The 18,673-nt window shown below is 47.5% G+C and overlaps 1 protein-coding gene across 8 annotated transcripts in view; it reads right to left on the minus strand.

The window, feature by feature from the left end:
- Eps15l1 (epidermal growth factor receptor pathway substrate 15 like 1) overlaps positions 1–18,673 on the minus strand; it is an 82,201-nt gene that overhangs the window by 42,386 nt on the left and 21,142 nt on the right. For all 8 annotated transcript variants that reach the window (XM_029531676.1, XM_029531675.1, XM_029531674.1 and 5 more), the window contains exons 2-10: positions 17,273–17,314; positions 16,762–16,851; positions 16,088–16,135; positions 13,943–14,038; positions 13,143–13,205; positions 9,160–9,285; positions 6,680–6,739; positions 4,158–4,391; positions 2,011–2,168 (exon numbers count right to left, since the gene is read on the minus strand). In XM_029531676.1, the coding sequence (XP_029387536.1) occupies positions 2,011–2,168; positions 4,158–4,391; positions 6,680–6,739; positions 9,160–9,285; positions 13,143–13,205; positions 13,943–14,038; positions 16,088–16,135; positions 16,762–16,851; positions 17,273–17,314 (917 nt within the window). The remainder of the gene's footprint in view (positions 1–2,010; positions 2,169–4,157; positions 4,392–6,679; positions 6,740–9,159; positions 9,286–13,142; positions 13,206–13,942; positions 14,039–16,087; positions 16,136–16,761; positions 16,852–17,272; positions 17,315–18,673) is intronic.

Here is an 18,673-nt window from a genome sequence, read left to right on the forward strand (position 1 = left end):
AATTATCAAGCCCACCAGGACCACAGCAAGCCCCGGGCACTGCCTCCATGCTCCTTAAGGATGGTCACAGGTGCATGGGAGCAATGCTCTGGCCTACAAAACCCGCTTTCAGGAAGAACACCTCCCCACAACACACACCCCTTCAGTTCACTGTGAGGGTCAAGGCTGTCTTGGTTCATTTTGTCCAAGGTACTCCAGAGATGCAAGTGGCCAGCACAGACCATGAGTCCTTGGACAGATGGGGCAGGGCTCCATTCTCATTCCTATTTAGTCTCTAGATCTAGAGGCTGTGCATGGTCTCCAGTGAGAGCTGCACTCTGGAGGTCTCAAGACACCCTCCCTGACCACAGAGTCTTCAACAGCAGGAGCTTGCCTTGGGCCTGTGTCTTGCGTAGAACCAGGAAGAACAGGAGCATCCTAGACGAGCTGGCAGTGCATGGCTTGGTATGGGCAAGCACTTTTGTTTTTTTGGTTTGTTGTTGTTGTTGTTGTTTTGCTTTGTTTTGTTTGTTTTGAGACAGGGTTTCTCTGTAGAGCCCTGGCTGTCCTCGAACTCAGAAATCAACCTGCCTCTACCTCCCAAGTGCTGGGATTAAAGGCATGTGCTACCAAGCCCAGCGAGGGCAAGCACTTGCCAGAGGTGGGCACAAGGCCTTCATGGGCCCACTCTGCAGCAGCGACCTGCAGAGCATAAAGGCAAAGCAGGCTTAGGCTGCTGAGGCCTCCCCACTTGAGTGCAACAGTTAGCTCTAAAGGAGCAGGCAGCCTGGCTAAAGAGGCAACTGAGTACCCCCTGACCCTTGGAGCCGGCTCTCCTCCCTATCTGGCTAGGGTTACTCAAGATGGTTCTTTCTGGCCATCAGGTGACCAACTCAGTTCCCTGAACCAGTGAGAAAGCAGCCAGGAAGCTACTCACGGCTCTGGTTTGGAACAAGCTAACTTACTGGACCACGCCAATTACCTTCAGAAGAATCCTCACTCTGAGATGTCAGCTCTGTCCAGCACTTAACAGAGGTAGGGTGAAGGTAGATCCCTCATCCAGCACCCAGTGTTTGTTATTCAGTGGTCACCATCTACACTACAACAGCTGTAACTACTTGCAAAGAGAACCCCGAGAATCAGCCTAATAGCGGATGGCTGTCCCTGTGCTGCTGGCTGGCTTTGTAAACTTTATACAACCTAGAGATATCTAGGAAGAGGCACTCTTGAGACAATGTCTTCATCAGATTGGCCTGCAGGCAGCTCTGTGAGGGCATTTTTCTCATTAATGATTGATGGGGTTGGAAATTTCATTGTGGGTGGTGCCAACCCTGGGTTGTATAAGGAGACTAAGCAAACTATGGGGAACAAGCCAGTAAGCAGCACTCCTCCATGACCTCTGCTTCTGCTCTTGCCTCCAGGTTCCTGCCTGACACTGTGATCTGGAAACAAGAAACAAGCCATTTCCACATTGTTTTGGGTCATGGTGTTCTATCACAGAAATAAGCCTAACTAAAACAGTCCTCCAAAGGAGAGTAGGAGCGGGGAGGGCCACTGGACCCTCATCTACATCTCCCAACCCTTCTATGTCATTCTGATTTAATCTCATGTGGTCTTGGGTCTCAAGAGGTACCAGGGTCCATAGAATGTGGAAAGATTACTGAAGAGGACCAGCTGTAGGGTCACCAGCACATCTGGCTGACATTTACTGGCAATGCAGTTGCCCCCCACAATCACACTCTGGTGACCCACTCGACTTCAGTGCAATGTACTTGGAATGTCCATGTCCAAGTGGGACCTCACTGGAACTGTCAAGGTCCTTGTTGAGGTTACTCAAGTGGCAGGCAGAGTGACTGTTACAGGTGGCTGTGACAAGGTAAGGCTTGTGAAGAAGGCTATTTCAACACAGCTCTCCAGTACCAGATAAGGACTGACTCTACCTCCCTGTATACTGTCACCTGGAAAACGGGAGCCCTCCCCACCCTCTTTCCCAGCCTCTCAGAGCACCTCCACCAATGTTTCCATCATTACCAGATGTGTGCCAGAAGGTTCTGAGTGAGGCCTGAGTGCATGAAGATCTCCTTAACTTCCTGGCCACTCACATAGCCATCAAGGTCCAGGTCTGTCTTCAAAAAGATCTCATCAAAGCGCATCTTATCTGCCACAGGCACAACCCAGGCCACTGGTGGCTGAAACAGGTTACAACAGAGTGACTTATTTGTGAGCCCTGTCCCAGCCTCAGCTCTGCTTATAGTTCTTACTGACAGTGTCAGGACCATACAGCTCAGTCCAGGACCCTGGCTAGGAGCAGAGAGAATAAAAAAGGTCAGATACACAGACACACATACAGTGAAGTTCAGGTCAGTGGAGGATCTCTGCTGCTACCATTTCTGCTTCCTGTAAACCCAGAACAATAGCATATGGGATGGTGAGCTGGAGAGAGTCCCAGGATAGAAACATCCAGGAAGAACTGCAGCTGCTGACCAGTTTCCATTTGTTGCTGTTGTTGATTTTTACTATATGATTACCCCTCAGCTCTGGTGAGTCTGAGTCTGAGACAGGAAGATTAGGAGTTCCTGGCCAGCCTGGAACTATAACAAGACCCAGTCTCTTTTTTTCTTTGGTTTGTTTTTTTTCAAGACAGGGTTTCTCTGTGTAGCCCTGGATGCCCTGAAACTCACTCTGTAGACCAGGCTGGCCTTGAACTCAGAAATCCGCCTGCCTCTGCCTCCCGAGTGCTGGGACTAAAGGCGTGCGCCACCACCGCCCGGCTAAGACCCAGTCTTAATGAGCATGGGATATATTTATCTGCTACTGACTGCTCTATGCTCCATAGCCATTCCCTATGCAGTCTCTTTAGGCTCAAGAGGCATGTCAGTACACGCTAGCTCCTGAGCCCTCGTGGACACCAAAGCTCTCAGCACTTTCTTAACATGTACACAGACCCTGAGCACATCCTCCCAAGCTGTCCCCACCTTAGCATGACTAAGAATGCCCGACTCAATGTTACAGCTGTGTGCAGCACATTATTTCTCTGTAACAAATGCTCATGGGACAGGGAAATAATGTCCTCTGCCAGGACAGCCTTCCCAGCATCCAAATCATGAGCTTCTGTTCTTCATAGAAAGTCCTAGGCACTGTACCAACAAAATAAGCTCTTGTCCCAGTGCCGGAGCCAGGCACACTGATGTGTGATGAGTGAGGGGGCAGGCCTGTGGTTAGAAGGTGTTGCACTGAACCCAGGCCACACATACCTGCTGTGGGATGTACCCACCCATCTATGCTCACGCAGTCAATGAATAAACGTAAATAAAGCAAAACAGCAGGCAATTCAACAGCCTTACAGTAGAAAAACCTCATCCTTTCATTCAGTCTCAGGGCACTGAAAGCAGTCAGAAAACAGGGGCTAGGGCTGGGAGCTTCTTCAGTGTTTAAGACTGCTTGATGCATAAACATGAGGATAGGAGTACTGATTCTAGAACCACGTAACAAACAAGCAGGACATCCTGCAAGTGCCTACAACTCCTGTGCCAAGAGACGCAGAGTCAGGGAGAACACTCAGGTGTGCAGGCAACCAGCTCAGCCAGGAAAGAAAGAGCCCCAGAGATCAAGAAGAGACCTTGCCTCAAAGGAATGGAGAGACAGTGATGGAGAAGGACATCTGATATCCTCTGTGGACTCCAAATAAAGATGTGTGCACATACTTACATAAATGCACGCATATAAACAGATAAACAAATGGAAGAGGCTGGTCTCAGTGAGGTGCGTCTACGGGCAAGCACAGGTTCTGTGAAGACACTGGGTCACTTCAACGAAGACTTGAGCAATAGAGAGTACTGTCCAAGCCCCATATACACCAGGGAACAATTCCACTTACCTGAAAGAAAGCTCATTCTGAATCATAGTAATTTTTTAAGGTTCTTTTTTGTTTGTTTGTTTGCTTATTTAATGTGTATTGGTGTTTTGCCTGCATACATCTATGCACCACATGCTCAAGTACAGACTGCCATGTGAGTGCTGGGAACTGAACCTGGTCCTCTGGAAGAACATTCAGTACTCTTTAATCACTAAGCCATCTCTCCAGCCCCATACCTCTAGGAAGGTTTTAAAAGAATTTGATCAAAGCTTTCTCGTTATTGCTGATGAGAAATGATATACAAGATGCCTTGGGCACTGACCTGAGTCTGCTTGACGCTGTGCTTTGGGGACAGGCTGCCTGTGCTGTTGAGGCTGCTTACGCTGCCGTGGGATGGTGTTGAGCGGAGGCTGTCTTTGGGTGGGGGACTAGCAGGCAGGACAGGCACAGCTCCTGCAAACACAGTCTTCTTCCTCTTGGAGGGCGGGATGAGGGGCGGGGGCAGGATGGAGGGCACCGGTTCCTTCTCCAGGGCGCGGTACACCAAATGCATAGCCTGTGGTGTCAATGAGAAGAAAAAGACACTGGGGGGTGGGCTCAGAACACAGAGAGCGAGCGCCTCATGCAGTCTAGGAGCCATGGGGATTCCTAGAGGCTCTAAGGAAGCTGCTCATCTTTTCTCTCGCATCTTTTCTCCTCTGCATCTTCAAGACATGTCCAATTTGGGCAGCTGAAGTGAGCACAGAAGACAGCCATCCAGACACAGCACACAGCCACTGTCTGTTCCTTCCTAAGATTTGAGTTACCTGTGGTCTGCAAATGTTATGTAGAAAATTCTGGAAACAAAAACACACATTCCTAGCACTTCTACTAGAGCGCTGCCATGACTGGTGTGAGACAGGTATCTCAAGTTTCCCAGGATGGCCCCACACTCACCAAGGAGCTGAAGACGCCCTTGGACTCCTGACCTTCCTGCTGTGTCCACAGGATTTTGGCATACTTGGCAAAATCCTATTCAGTAAACAGCCCAGTTTTTGTTTTAATTACCTCACTACAATCATTACTACTCTATTACCAGTCAAAGCTGCAACAACTAAAGACACACAGGGAAAGTGAAGCTAGATTTGCTTGAGTCTCTAGGCACTTACACCTCCCCTCAGCAGGCAGGTTGACCACCAGCCTCAGAGCTTATGATTTCCAAAGTTCTGAAGTCTGGAGGTGCACAGACACCGAGAGGAGACACAGTATGACCCTAGAGAGGACAGTGTGAGACAGCAGGGAGCTACTGCACTGCAGGAAGAGAGAGACGGTCTAAGTCATGTCTATGTATTTACTTATTCTGAGGCAAAGTCATGGCATAAAGTTGAGGCTGGACCTGAATCCAAATCCTCCTGCCTTAGCCTTCTGAGTCCTGGGATGATAGGCACACTGGCAACATCACAGCTTTTGAAGGTTAATTTTCATATCTATGAGTATTTTGCCTATCTGTGTCTGGACATTTTGTGTGTGCAGTGCCCATGGAGGCCAAAAGAGTGCATCAAATCCCCTGGAGCTGGAGTTACAGACCACTGTGAGCCACCAAGTCACAAATGGAAGCTGAGAATTAACCTGGGTCTTCACACTGTTATAAGATGTGTCTCTGTATTTTCAACTGTTGATTACTACGAGAGCTAAATGCTGGCAGGATTTTGGTATTATCATAAAAACTTGGCCCATCATCTGCTTCTGATTTGTATGTTTGTCCCTTCCCATCCTCCTAAAACATGAAGGTCAGGTAAGCTCCCCATTGCCTAAAGGCAACTGATCTAAGAAATGTAGGAAATGTTGTCTCGTTGCTGATTGGTTGCAATAATGAGCTGACAGACAATAGCTAGGGCAGGAAGTTGTAGGCAGAGAGGGAGCCCCAGGATAGATAGGAGAGAAATGGGCGGCGGCAGCAGGAAAACTGAAGAGGACAGGAAAGGAATAGACATGAACTGGAGCAGGGCAGGGAGGTAAAAGAGCTAGCTACAGGGTGGGTCTCAGCGATACAAGGTTGGATTAAGTCACTGGAGACTGCCCCAGCAAAAGGCCTAAAGCTGTAAACCACATAAACGTCTCCATGTCTTATTTATACCTCAGCTGGGTTCACAAGATGCCTGCAAACCAGGTCCTCTGCAGTACCCTTAAGCCGGAAGACATTTCTCCAGCCCCAACCTCACAGATTTTAAAGCCTACTTTAAAATGTAACTGGAAGGTCAGGTGCTGTACACACTTATAATGCTAGAACTTGGGAGACAGAGACAGGAGACTCAAGAGTCCAAGGCCAGCTTCAAGGAGGCAGTGATGGCTAAAGACTTTAATTGTTTAATCCCAGGACTCGAGAGACAGGCAGGGCAGACAGAACTCTGAGTTTGAGGCCAGCCTGGTCTATAAAGAGAAACCCTGGCTCAAAAAAAAAAAAAAAAAAAAAAACCAGAATAGAACAAACAAACAAAAATATCAGCTTCAATGACCTGAGACTCTGTCTCAAAGAAACAAAAATAGGCGGGGCAGTGGTGGCACACACCTTTAATCCCAGCACCTGGGAGGTAGAGGCAGGTAGATCTCTGAATTCGAGGCCAGCCTGGTCTATAGAGCAAGTTCCAGGCCAGCCCACAAAGACAGAGAGAAAGGAGGGTGAAGCAGGCATTGTAAGGAAATCACACTGGATAAAAGAATCTGGACTCTCGAGTACTCCTGAACCTTTTCTAAGTACTGGGAAGATGTAAAAATAAACACTTTAAAACACAAGACTGCAGCACCTACCAATGTGGGCACTTCCTTAGGTCTCAGCAAGGTGGGAACAAGACACAGAGGACTTACCACAGCAAACTCATCTCGGTCCAAATGTCCATCCTTGTCTATGTCACTGAGGTCCCAGACCTAAAGGGGACAGACAGATCCAGGAGAGTGATGTGAGAAGGAAGGGCTTGTAAGGCTCACCCAGAACAAGCATGAGACCAAGGCAACCGCTGGCCATTAGGGAGCTCTATACCTGTCTTCTAACATACCCACACAAGTGAACATACACACAGCACACACACATACACACAAAGAAAAGGAAAGAAGAGAAAAAGAAAGAAAAGGAAAGAAGAAGCATTTAAGAACTAGTCTGTGAGGTTGAGGCAAGAGGATTGGAAGCTCAAGGCCAGCCTGGGCTACACAGAGTTCCAGGCCTGTCTTGGTTATATAGCAATATCCCATCTGTGGTAGGCTGAGTGGGAATGACTTGAGTTTTTGCAAACAGTCCTCGACTGGTAAACTGCTAAGGAAGGATGAGGGGTGTGGCCTTGTTGGAAGAGTTGTATCATTGTAGGGGGTTAGGTTCTGAGGTTTCAAAAGCTCATGCCAGGTCTCTCTCTCCCTGTCTCTCTGCCTCTGGATCAGGATATATCTCTCAGCTACTGCTTCAGCACTTTATCTGCCTGCCCGCTGCCATGCTTCCCACCATGATGACAATGGACTAAACCTCCGAAACTGTACACAAGTCTCCAATTAAATGCTTTACAAGAGTTGCTTTGTTCATGAAGTCTCTTCACAGCAACAGAACAGTAACTAAGACCCTACCTAAAACTATCAAAACAAGAAACCAGAACAGCAGCCTAGACAGCCTGCATCTCTCTGAAAACCATCCTCTGATGGGGTGAGTGCTGAAGATCAAGGTTGAGACCTGCACCCTTCCTACAGCACGCTCTCTTTCCCAGGCAATGCTTTCAACTGAAATTTGAATCAAACCTGGGTCCTCTGCAGGTCATAAGCCCTAAGACCCAGCCCCAATACCACAGACTTTAAAGTCTATTTTGAAATGTAACTGGACAGGTGCTGCTCATAGTTCTAGAACTTGGGAGACAAAGGCACATCTAGTGGGCATTAAGAGACAGTCTCAGAACCACTGAGGACCACAGTGTTTGTTGCTTTTAGGTTCTACTAGAAGTTAGGGGCCTCTGAAAGACCTCAGTCCCTCTGTAGCAATGCCCCACAGATGACAAGCTTGCATGATCCACAGAGACCATGAAGCGACAGCAAGGACAGCCTTGGGTGCAGCCACACCCCTCTAGAAGAACAGAGCCTGAAGTAGGGACCTGAAGCCAAACACTTCACATTCATAAGAACAAATTTGAAGTTCATTTTTGATGAGGGACTCCCAATGCAGGACCCTGCTACACAAACCAGGCTGGCCTCAAACTCATGTTCTTCCTGCCTCAGCCTTTTGGGATTATAGGTGTGCACTGCACATCTACTAAAACTGAGGCTTTAACATAAATAAACTAAAGAAATGTACTATGGAGGTAGATCAGGAGTTTAAGGGTACACCCAGCCAATATGGAAGACAAGAGATCCCATCTCAAAATCATAAAACCAAAAATGAAATATCTAAGACTATTTCTAAACCTGTGAGTTGAAAGTGCCTTAACCTCCAGACTGATAGGCAGGAAAAAACATTTCCTTAAAAAGAGAAAGCAAGGCCAATGGAATGGCTCAGCAGGTAAAGATGCCTGCTGGAAAGCCTGAAAAGGTGAGTTTGATCCCCACATAGAGACAACCGGATCCTGCAAGCTGTCTACTGACCTTCATAGATACACAGTGGTGTACACACATACTATGCATATATACACACCAAGTTTTTAAATGTAGGCAGCATGGTGGCACATGCCTTTAATCCCAGCACTGAGGAAGTATAGTTAGCAGATTTCTATGAATTCAAGACCAATACTATCTACACAAAGAGCTCCAAGCCAGCCAGGGCTCTATTGTGAAACTGAAGAAAGAAAAAAAGAAATTTCGATGTAATTGTTTTTAAAGCTGGATGTGGTGGCATGCACTTGCAAACCCAGTGCTGGGAAGGCAGAGACAGGACCATGCCTGGACTCTCTGGCCAGTCAGCCCAGCTCAGCAACTTAGTCAATTCTAGGCCCACTGAAAGACCCAATCTACAAAAAACTAGATAGTAGTTTAGGAATGCGTCCAAGGTTGTCCTCTGAACCTCACATATATATGCACTCCTGTGAAGACACTTTTGAAAAAAAAAAAACAAGTGGAAAGAAACAAATACACAAAAGAAAGAAGAATTTGTGCTGGGCTCAGCGCAGGCTCTCTGGTTACAGGTCCATGTAGCCTTCTTCCTCTGCCTGTACCTCCCATCATAAAATGGAAGGGTGCCAGCATCTTCCCGGGGCAGAAGAGCAGTCTTGACATACAGGGAGCATCTGGTGGTACAGTGCATGATGGTGGGAGAAAGGTGACTGTTAGCAGTCAAGCATACTGCAGTACAGGATGGGAAAGCACCCAGCCCAGCACCTTACCCTGCCCAGCACATCCAGAGGTAGTTTCGAGTTCATGAGGACCGGCTTGACCTTGTCTCCAGAGAGTAGACCATTCACTGGTAAAAGGCTTTCAAAGATGCCATCAAACTTTGCCTTTTCCTCCACCTACCAGGAAAGAAGCCAGACTGAGTAAGAGCAAGCAGCGTGGATCCATAACCAGGTCTGCCTACTTGGTGAGAGCAAGATGTCTGGGTTTCCAGGGAGAATTTAATTTATGGCTTGGAAGGAACAGCTCCCTGGCACTATGAGTCTGGGGGGTCATGGGGAGCAGGGCCAGCAGGGTGCTGTTTCCCTCTGGAGTGAACATGACACAGTCAGCCTCTAGTGGAACCAATAGCACAGCCTCTCATTCCAGCACCAAGACAGAGCTAGGAAGACGGAGGGCTTGACGCCAGCCTGTGTTATATGGGGGGATCCTGTCTCAGATGTAAACGTCAGTGCCAACATTTTGCTTTTCATATTGCAAACACAAGCTGTGATGGGGCTCAATGCAGTAAAGGTTTATGTGACAATTCCACTACCCCCCCCCCCCCAAAAAAAAAGGTTTGGAAAAGAGTGCTAGTGCTGTGGCTTGGTGGGTAGAGTACTCATGAAGCATTCACAAAAAGCCCTGGACTCCATCCGCAGCACGTATAATTCACCTGCAATTCCAGCACTCAATTCAAGGTGGAAGCAGGAGGACCAGGAATTCAAGATCATTCTTGGCTGCACAGCAAGTTTGAATACATGAGACCCTGTCTCAGAGAAACAAACTAACGGGCTAAGGACGTAGCTTAGTGGCAAAGCCCTTGCCTGAGAAGCTCAAAGCTGTCCAAGAGAGGCCTAACAGGATCAAGAAGGAAGGGAGAACATGAACCATGGGGGTGGGGCTGCTGCCATTCTGAGAGCATCCACAGCCCACACTTGTAGTTCAACACTGGCCAGGAGTCACTTGAGTTTTAACTTACTTATTGTGTGTACACACATTTAAGTGGGAGCACCCACACCATGTGGCACTTGTGTGGCAGGCACAGAGGACAGATCTCTCCTTCTGTCACATGGATTCCAGGATCACCACACTTGGCAATCAGCACTTCTATTCACTGAGCCATCTCGCCAGCCAATCTTTTTTTGTTTTTGAGACAGGTTCTTCCCTACATGACCCATGCTGGCCTTGACCATGTGATCTGTCCTCCATCCTCAGGTCTCCAAGTGTTGGGACAAGCCCATGCCACTGTGATAAAGCAGCGGCTGAGACAGAAGTTGGTATCAGGAACCGGGGTACTGCTATGAATACCTCACCACGCTGCTTATTGCTGCGTGTGAACTTTGGGTTAGGAAAGTAGTGGAATGATTTCAGTGGGGTTTAATGGGTCATCCTAGTAGGAGCACAAAAGACAGTGCTGAGGGTGATTTGAACTGTGGAAAGAGTAATAATGTGACCAAAAAAAAAGTAGCCCTTCTCTGAAAAATCTGTCTGAAGCTAATTAAAGAGCTTGGGATTAACAGGGTTGGCAGGGGAGATGCCAGGGCAGCCTAGTATTATTGACTCTGTCCTGGTGGCTTTTTAAAAATCAAAACAACAACAACAAAAACTCTTATACAGTACATGTCCATGCAGTTTCCCCTCCCCCTTCTCATTCTAATCCTTCCCTCATACCCATCCACTCCTCCTCTATTTCCCTTCAGAAAGGGCAGGCCTCCCAGAGATTTCATCTATTGTAAAAAAGGAACAAGCTGAGCAAGGAAAAATACAAAAGGTAGAGAAGTGTGATGGAGCTGAGTCTACTGCTTAACAAGACCTAAAGGGCAAGACCTCACCCAGCTAAGCTTCTAACTTCTGAAAAGAAATTTTGAAAAAGCTTAAGAGTTAGGCATGGTAGTGCTGCCCATAATCCCAGCACTCAGAGGCAGGGGCAGGCACATCTCTGAGTTCAAGACCAGCCCGGACTACAGAGAAAATTCCAGGACAACCAAGCTTAGGCAGTGAAGGAAACCATCAAAAACAGAAAGCTGCTAAAGATGTAACTGAATGAAGAGGCCATGTTCCAGCCCAGGTTAAGAAACAGAACTTGGCAGCTTTGGCTATGCGGTTTTGGCTTTGGAGGAAAAGATACAAGAAAGGGGTTATAGAATCTCCCTCCATGACTAAGGAAAGCCACTGAGGCCTGGCAGGTAGTAGGGGGTGTCCCTGCATGAAGCCTACAGAGACCATTGTGTGAAGCTCTGAAGGTAAAGCTTGTCTTGCCTTAGAGACCTCAAAATGTTGCAGCTGCCAGAGACACAGGATATAGTTTCAACAGAGAGTAGGACCAGCCCACGGGAGAGAAGCTTGCTGCCGGCGCCAAAGCAGGCAGATTAGAGCACTCAAAAGCACTTTGATATCAGACATGGATGCAGAGTTTCGAGTTCGCCCTGCTGGTTTTCAGTCTTGCTTTTGCCCAGTATTTCCTCACTATGTTCCTTTTCTTTCCTTTTGGAAAGGTAATGTACATCCTGTGCCATTGTATGCTGGTAAAACGAGATCTATTTTTTCATTTTGGTTTTATAGAGGATTACAGTTAAAGAGATTGCATGAATCTCAGAAGAAACTTTGGACTTTTATTAAACAGGGCTTAAATTAAGACTGTGATAGACTATGAAAACTTTTGAAGGTGGCCTGCGTGCATTTTGCATTATGATACAAGCCTATGGGTGCCAGAGAATGGAATGTGGTGGTTTGAACGGCGCCAAAGGTTCACAGGAAGTGACTATTAGGAGATAAGGCCTGTTGGGGTAGGTGGGGTCTTGTTGGACCAAGTGTCATTGTAGGTGAGCTACGTAGTTTCAAAAGCCCAAGCCAGGTCCAGTGGCTTTCTCTTCAGCTCTCCAGCATGTCTGCTTGCACACCGTCATGCTTCCCACCATGATGATAATGGGTTAAATCGCTGAAAGTATAGGCCAGCCCCAATTAAATGCTTTCATTTATAAGAATTGCTGAGGTCAGACTGGAGAGATGGCCCAGCAGTTAAGAGCACTGACTGCTCTTCCAGAGGTCCTGAATTCAATTCCCAGCAACTACATGGTTGCGCACAACCATCTCTAATGGGTATCCAATGTCACCTTCTGAAGACAGTGACAGTATACCCACATACATGAAATAAATAAATCTTTTTAAAAAAAAAAAAAAGAAAGAAAGAAAGAAAGAAAGAAAGAAAGAAAGAAAGAAAAGAAGTGAAAAGATTTGCTGAGGTCACCATGTTTCCTTATACCAAGTGGACAGTGACTAAGACACCCATCATGCTTATTTGCTAATTTTTCTTCCCTAGAGGCAAGACCACATCACGTTATGCATGGAAAAGAACACCTCAGGTGCTGAGAAAGGGTTTTGCAGATCAGTGGACACCTCAGAGAGGGAAGAGTGGCTGGAAGACTGCCCGAGCAGGGTGTCTCCTGTCTACTCAGAGGAACCAATACAAGCAGCACAGCCTTAAGCGCGTGCTGAGAGCTCAGGGATTAACTGCAACCTCAAACCCTCGGCTCCTCGCTCCAAGACTCAGCCGCCAGCCGCAGCCAAGAGACTGGAGAAGCGGTTTTCCAAGTCAAGTTTAGGCAGAGCTATTTTCTCTGTGCTGGAGAGGTAGAAGCAGAGGGTCAGCAGTCAAGAGCAGCTTCAGCTACAGTCTGAGTTTGACATCAGTCTGAGTGACATGAGACCCTTTCTCAATAAGCAAAAATCAAAAATTAAAGAGATGGAGAGATGGCTCAGAGGTTAACAGCACTCAAGTGCAGTTCCCAACAACCAGCTGCAGGGAGTCCACCACTTCTGGTCTCCAAGAGTACAAAGACCCACCACAGACAGACAAATAATTTAAATAAAATAAATTCTTAAAAACTAATAAAAGTAAAACACAGATTTGACCCTGCAATACTGTGGAGATAAAAAGGCAAATGTATTCTAGAATGTTCTGAATAGTACGAATGGCTTGTCCCCGTTCACTTACCCGCACAGCCCAGTGGGTCTCTGCAGATGACTGTGTGGCCATCAGTGGGCTGCTGGTATCATGCTGAAGAAGAAAGGCACATGTGACCAAAAGGATCTTATTCCAAAATGGGAAGGTCACCAAATGGGGATGACCTATGATCCCACAGCTTCCCTCCCAGGTGTGAGCCACAGGTATGCACACAGATCCAGGATCGTTTCTAGCTATGTGAGGCTCCAAACAGCCAAAGGTGGACAAATGAGCTGTATCCTTGGTCATGACAATAACAATAGCCTGATCCAGGCTATGATGTGGACAGGCTGAGGGAAAATGCCACATGCAAGGCGATCATACCCTGTATGACTCCATTAAGAGAAATGTCCCCAAAAAGATAATGGGTGGCTGCCAAGGACTGGGTGATAGAGAAACCAAGATTAAGGCATGGTCCAGGGTCTTCCTTTTAGGGGGTGAGAACTGGGACTCAGGATGATGGTGCACAACACTGTCATGTGTAAGTGCCACCTAACTGTGCACTCTATTTTATTTATTTATTTAGTTTTTGTTCTTGAGTCAGGATCTCACTGTGTCCTGGAACTCACTCTGTAGACCAGGCTGGCCTCCAACTCAAAGAGATTTGTCTGCCTCCCAAGTGCTAGTATTAAGGGTGTGAGTCTCCATGCCTAGGTGAACTGTGCATTTTAAAATGGAAACTTCTATGTGCATTTCACCTTGACTAAAACACAGTAAAGATAAGAGAAAACATGGAGCTGTCACTCAACACACACACACACACACACACACACAGTACCAGAAGTACTCACAAATTTTGGTGGTGGCATGGTGAGGCTCAGACTGCTCAAGGTGACTTCATGGCCACTCTGTGCACAGGCCACCAGTCGCAGTGCAACATAGAAACCCTGTAAACCCAAAAAGAGGCTTCAACACCATAAGGCAGGCAGTTCATAAGGTTCTCAGTTCCACCATGCTGACCACAGGTGGTGGCCATTAGTAAGTCCTGAGCATTGAAAAGGTCCAAGAAAAGGGACTTTCCCAGAGATAATGAGCTTCTAGATCAGGAGACACTGGAGCAGTCATACACTTATAATGACTGATGGATCAAACACACCTATCTTACTTTGCTTTCTATTTCTGTGGGGCCAGGAGTAGGACGTAGCCTAGGAATCCCAGGCAAGAACTTTCCTCCAAAGCAGTACTGCGGCCCAGGTATTGGACTTAAACAACTTTTTCTCTTTTTTTGAGATGAAACTGCATGTATTTATTAGGAAGGAAGGGTCATGTGCATCCAGTGTGCATGTAAAAATAGGAGACCTTGGGGAATTTAGCTCTTTCTACCATGTGGGACTAGAGATTGAATTCAGGTTGTTGTTGGGCATGGCAATAAACACCTTCACCAGAGGAATTGTCTTGCTGACCTACTTTTTCTTTTTAGTTAGTTTTGCTGTGTTTTTAAATCTATTTTTTTAATGAATGAGTGTTCTACCTGCACACATACCTGCATATCAGAAGAAGGCATCAGATTCCATCATAGATGGTTATGAGCCACGATTTGGCTGCTAGGAATTTAACACAGGAACTCTCAAGTTAAGAATTAAGTCTTGAGGGGCTGGCGAGATGGCTCAGTGTGTAAGAGCACTGACTGCTCTTCTGAAGGTCCTGAGTTCAAATCCCAGCAGCCACATGGTGGCTCACAACCACTCTTAATGAGCTCTGACGCCCTCTTCTGATGAGTTTGAAGAGAGCTACAGTGTACTTATTTATAACAATAAATAAATCTTTGGGCCTGAGTGAGTGGGGCCGACTGGAGTGAGTGGGGTTGACCAAAGTGAGCAGAGGTCCTAAATTCAATACCCAACAACCACATGAAGGCACACAACCATCTGTACAGCTACAGTGTATTCATATACGGGCCACATGCATGCACCCACACACATTTCTGTGTTGCTGTGTTATCATCCCGTGTTGTGCGTGTGTCAGTGTGTGTATATTTGTTTGTTTTGAGAGAGTCTCACTGTGTAGCCCTAGCTGGCCTGATGCTCACAGAGATCCATTCATCTGCCTCTGTTGACTGACTATTGGGATTAAAGGTGTGTACCACCATATCAGGTACAATTCATTTTAATCCTTAATTCTTTAAAATGTTTTAATCATTTACAGCTTTGGTTTTGTTTAAAGGTGTGTGTGTGTGTGTGTGTGTGTGTGTGTGTGTGTGTGTGTTCTGAGTGGTCAGAGGAGTGCATTGATTCTTTGAGACTGGAATAGCAGATGCTTAAGCTGACAAATATGGGTGCTGGGACCTGAACTCTAACAGCTGAACCTGCTCTCTATCCTGATGGTGTTTAGCTTAGTCTACCTGGCACAATGGGAGCTACGAAGGATGAAAGTCTCAATGAGGGGCTGCTTCAAACAGGCCAGCTTACGAGGAGCTTTCCTGGGTTGCCTGAGATGAGGAAGCCGGCCTACCTACACCACCCCGGGTGAGCCTGGACTGAGGGGACAGGAAAGAGCCGCTGAGCACTGGTTTGATACATTTATTACCTGCTCCTGACTGCATGGGATCAGCTGCTTCAGGTTCCTACTGCCTTAACTGCCCCAACACCACACACACACACACACACACACACACACACACACACACAGTAGGTTGTATCTGGAACTGTGAGCTACAGGTACCCTTTCCCCAAGTTACTTCTGTCTAGGCAATTTACCACAGCAACAGGTAAAAAAACTGAGACAGCTACAAGACAGTCAAAGGCATGCCACTGAGTCAGGGGCCTAAGTGTACTTAAAGACCTGCGCTCCGCAAGAGAACTCCTCACTTGAACCTGGTAGCTATGTGTGGATGATTGCAGACAATGGAAGAAACATACAACTAATCCAGCCTCAGGGGTTCCCACCCACCCCACCCCCCCACCCCACCCCCACCCGCTCCATGTGTGCATATATACCTGTTTGTCCAAGAACCCTTTACCTTCAGGGTCTGCCAAGTCCCATATCTGTGGAGACACAAAAGTGCCTGTGAGTGTGAGTACTGCTCATCAACAATACACAGAACAGGAGTCATATCAACCACTTCTCTGTCATGGGCACTGGGACCAATAGCCAACAGCCCTGCCAGACCAGGGTTATTTGGTGGTAGGGCTCAAAGAATACCCTGTGCCCACTTAGCTCCCCAGGGTGAAGTTACCTATTTAGATCACTACACAGCAACATGAACCTATAGCTATCAAGATACCAAAAGCCCTCTGTTCTGGTCTGCTGCCTATGCCTTGAAGGTAACTACCACCTGAGACTGACCAGGCTAGCTCAAACTCAAGGAATCTATCACCCTCTGCCTCAAGAGTGCTGGGATTAAAGGAGCATTCCCTATACCTGGCATCACGGCTTTGGTTTATCTTTGCAAGGACAGGTCATACTATGTACCCCAGGCTGATCCTTCTGCCTTATCCTCTCAAGTGTGAGGATAGGCAAGGAAGGTCATATCTAACAGCTTCATCCAGACCTGTCTTCACACCCACCAGTTACAGCTAAGAGGCTTGGGTGTCCTGGTCCTGCCCCAGAGAAGATCTGTATAGCTGCTTTCATTTCAAGGATGCAGGAAGCCATGTTTCATCTTCCCTACCTTCCCCAGGATGATGTCTGAGAGCCCCGATTTCTTCAGAAACAGCGCAGCCTCACTTGCCCCAACTCTCCCTGTGTAGGCAGGGTCCACCTGCAAAGGGACAGCAAGAGTTGAAACATCCACTTAGAAATAACATCTCCATGTGTACTCACAGAAAGCTGCTTTAAATGCACGCCCAACCTCAACAAAGATGTGTGGCTAGGTGCAATTCAGTGGCTGAACTGTTCTGTATGTAAGAGGCTCTGGGTTTTGCCCACAACACCAACACATACATGCACACAGGAGTACATACATACACAACATATATAAAGGCAATGATGGGCTGGAGTGGTCAGTTGGCAAAGGTGCCTGCCACCAAGCCTGACGGCCTGAGTTTGATCCCTGGGACCCACATGTTAAAGGAGAAAGCTGACCCCTACGAGTTGTCCCCTGACCTCCACAGTCATACTATGGTACAGGTGAACACATATACCTACACAGAAAAGAAAAAGAAGATAACACTTAGACATACCTGCTTATAATAAGACTCGTATAACGGATTTCCACTGGGAATCTAAACAAAACAGAAGAGTCACAAAGTGCTCACAAGCAGACATATGTATGACCTGCCGACAAAGACGCACCCTCCCATGCTGCCTTTCTCTTCAGGCACTACCTGGGATGGTCTTTTGTTGTTTTGTTTCATTTTTGTTGGGACAAGGCACTGCTGGATAGCCTTGGCTGGCCTGAAAGTCCTAGTGATCCTCTAGCTTCAGACTCTCGAGTACTGATATACAGGGAGGAAACTGTATATCACACCCAGCCTCAAGCCAAGTGATCTCTTGCCTTAGCCTTAAGTGGAGGTGACAATACACCATGTGTTGCTATCACCAAAATATGCCCCAGTTTTAGTAAGGATGTGTGCACCCCACATCCCCAGAACAGAGGGCTCACATAGGATAGGCAGTGGCAGAAGCAAGGCCCCCTTTCTTTGCCTCCTTCCAAGCCCCATGTGTTGGGCGAGTGTCAGTATGTGACCCTGGGTCACCAGCATGCATCTGGCTGTTTTCAGGCCCCCTACCAGCTGCCTAACAGCTGACAGTGCAGACTCACGCTGCAGGGGTCTTCCAGGACACTCGGCCTTGTGCTGAAAGCAATCACTCCCAATGTGCAGGAAGCCCAAGGACACCCCACAATCAGCCAGAACATGTCTAGCTCATTCCAAGCTTCAGTCCACAGGTTCCCACTTATCCCATGACCTCCCTTACTGGCCTCAACAGGACACCTCTACAAGGAGGAAGGAGTCATCTGGGGGAGGAAGCCACCTCAGTGGGGAAGTGCAGTGCATAGTCACGAAGCAACAGTATGGTCTCTAGTCCTGGGGGGAGGAGTAGCCAAGGGAGGAGTCAGGACAGTTGTGGGTATTTAGTGCTACCCTGCCTCAAACAAAAAAATAAAGCAGGTAAACAACCAAGCCACTATATGAAAGAGCTTTCTCTGTTGGGGCTTTTGGAAGACTGAAGTACAGATGCAGGGAGCACCACCCCCAGTTAGCGGTGGGGGAAGGGGCACCTTCCGATTCAACCAGAAGTTCCATACCCTGAAGCTTCAGGCTGCTGTCACCCGGGAAGTGATTTCCCAAGGGAGGGTGTGTCCTGCCCACTCTGCCTGCCTAAATGTGGGTATCCTGCTTGGCCATCCCAACCACCAGAGCTTACAGGAGAAAATCTGTTCTTGATCAATGGACCAGCCTTGGGAACCCATCACAAAACACACCAGGGCTGAATGAAGAGAGTGAGCTAAGGGTAACTTAAAGAAGAGTGCTGTCCACACAGCTGTGGGGGGGATGGAGGAGAAGGGTGCTGCCCACACAGCTGTGGGGGGATGGAGGAGAAGGGTGCTGTCCACACAGCTGTGGGGGGATGGAGGAGAA

This window comes from Mus pahari, chromosome 19 (assembly GCF_900095145.1).
Source record: "Mus pahari chromosome 19, PAHARI_EIJ_v1.1, whole genome shotgun sequence".
In the NCBI taxonomy this organism is placed as follows: Eukaryota; Metazoa; Chordata; class Mammalia; order Rodentia; family Muridae; genus Mus; species Mus pahari.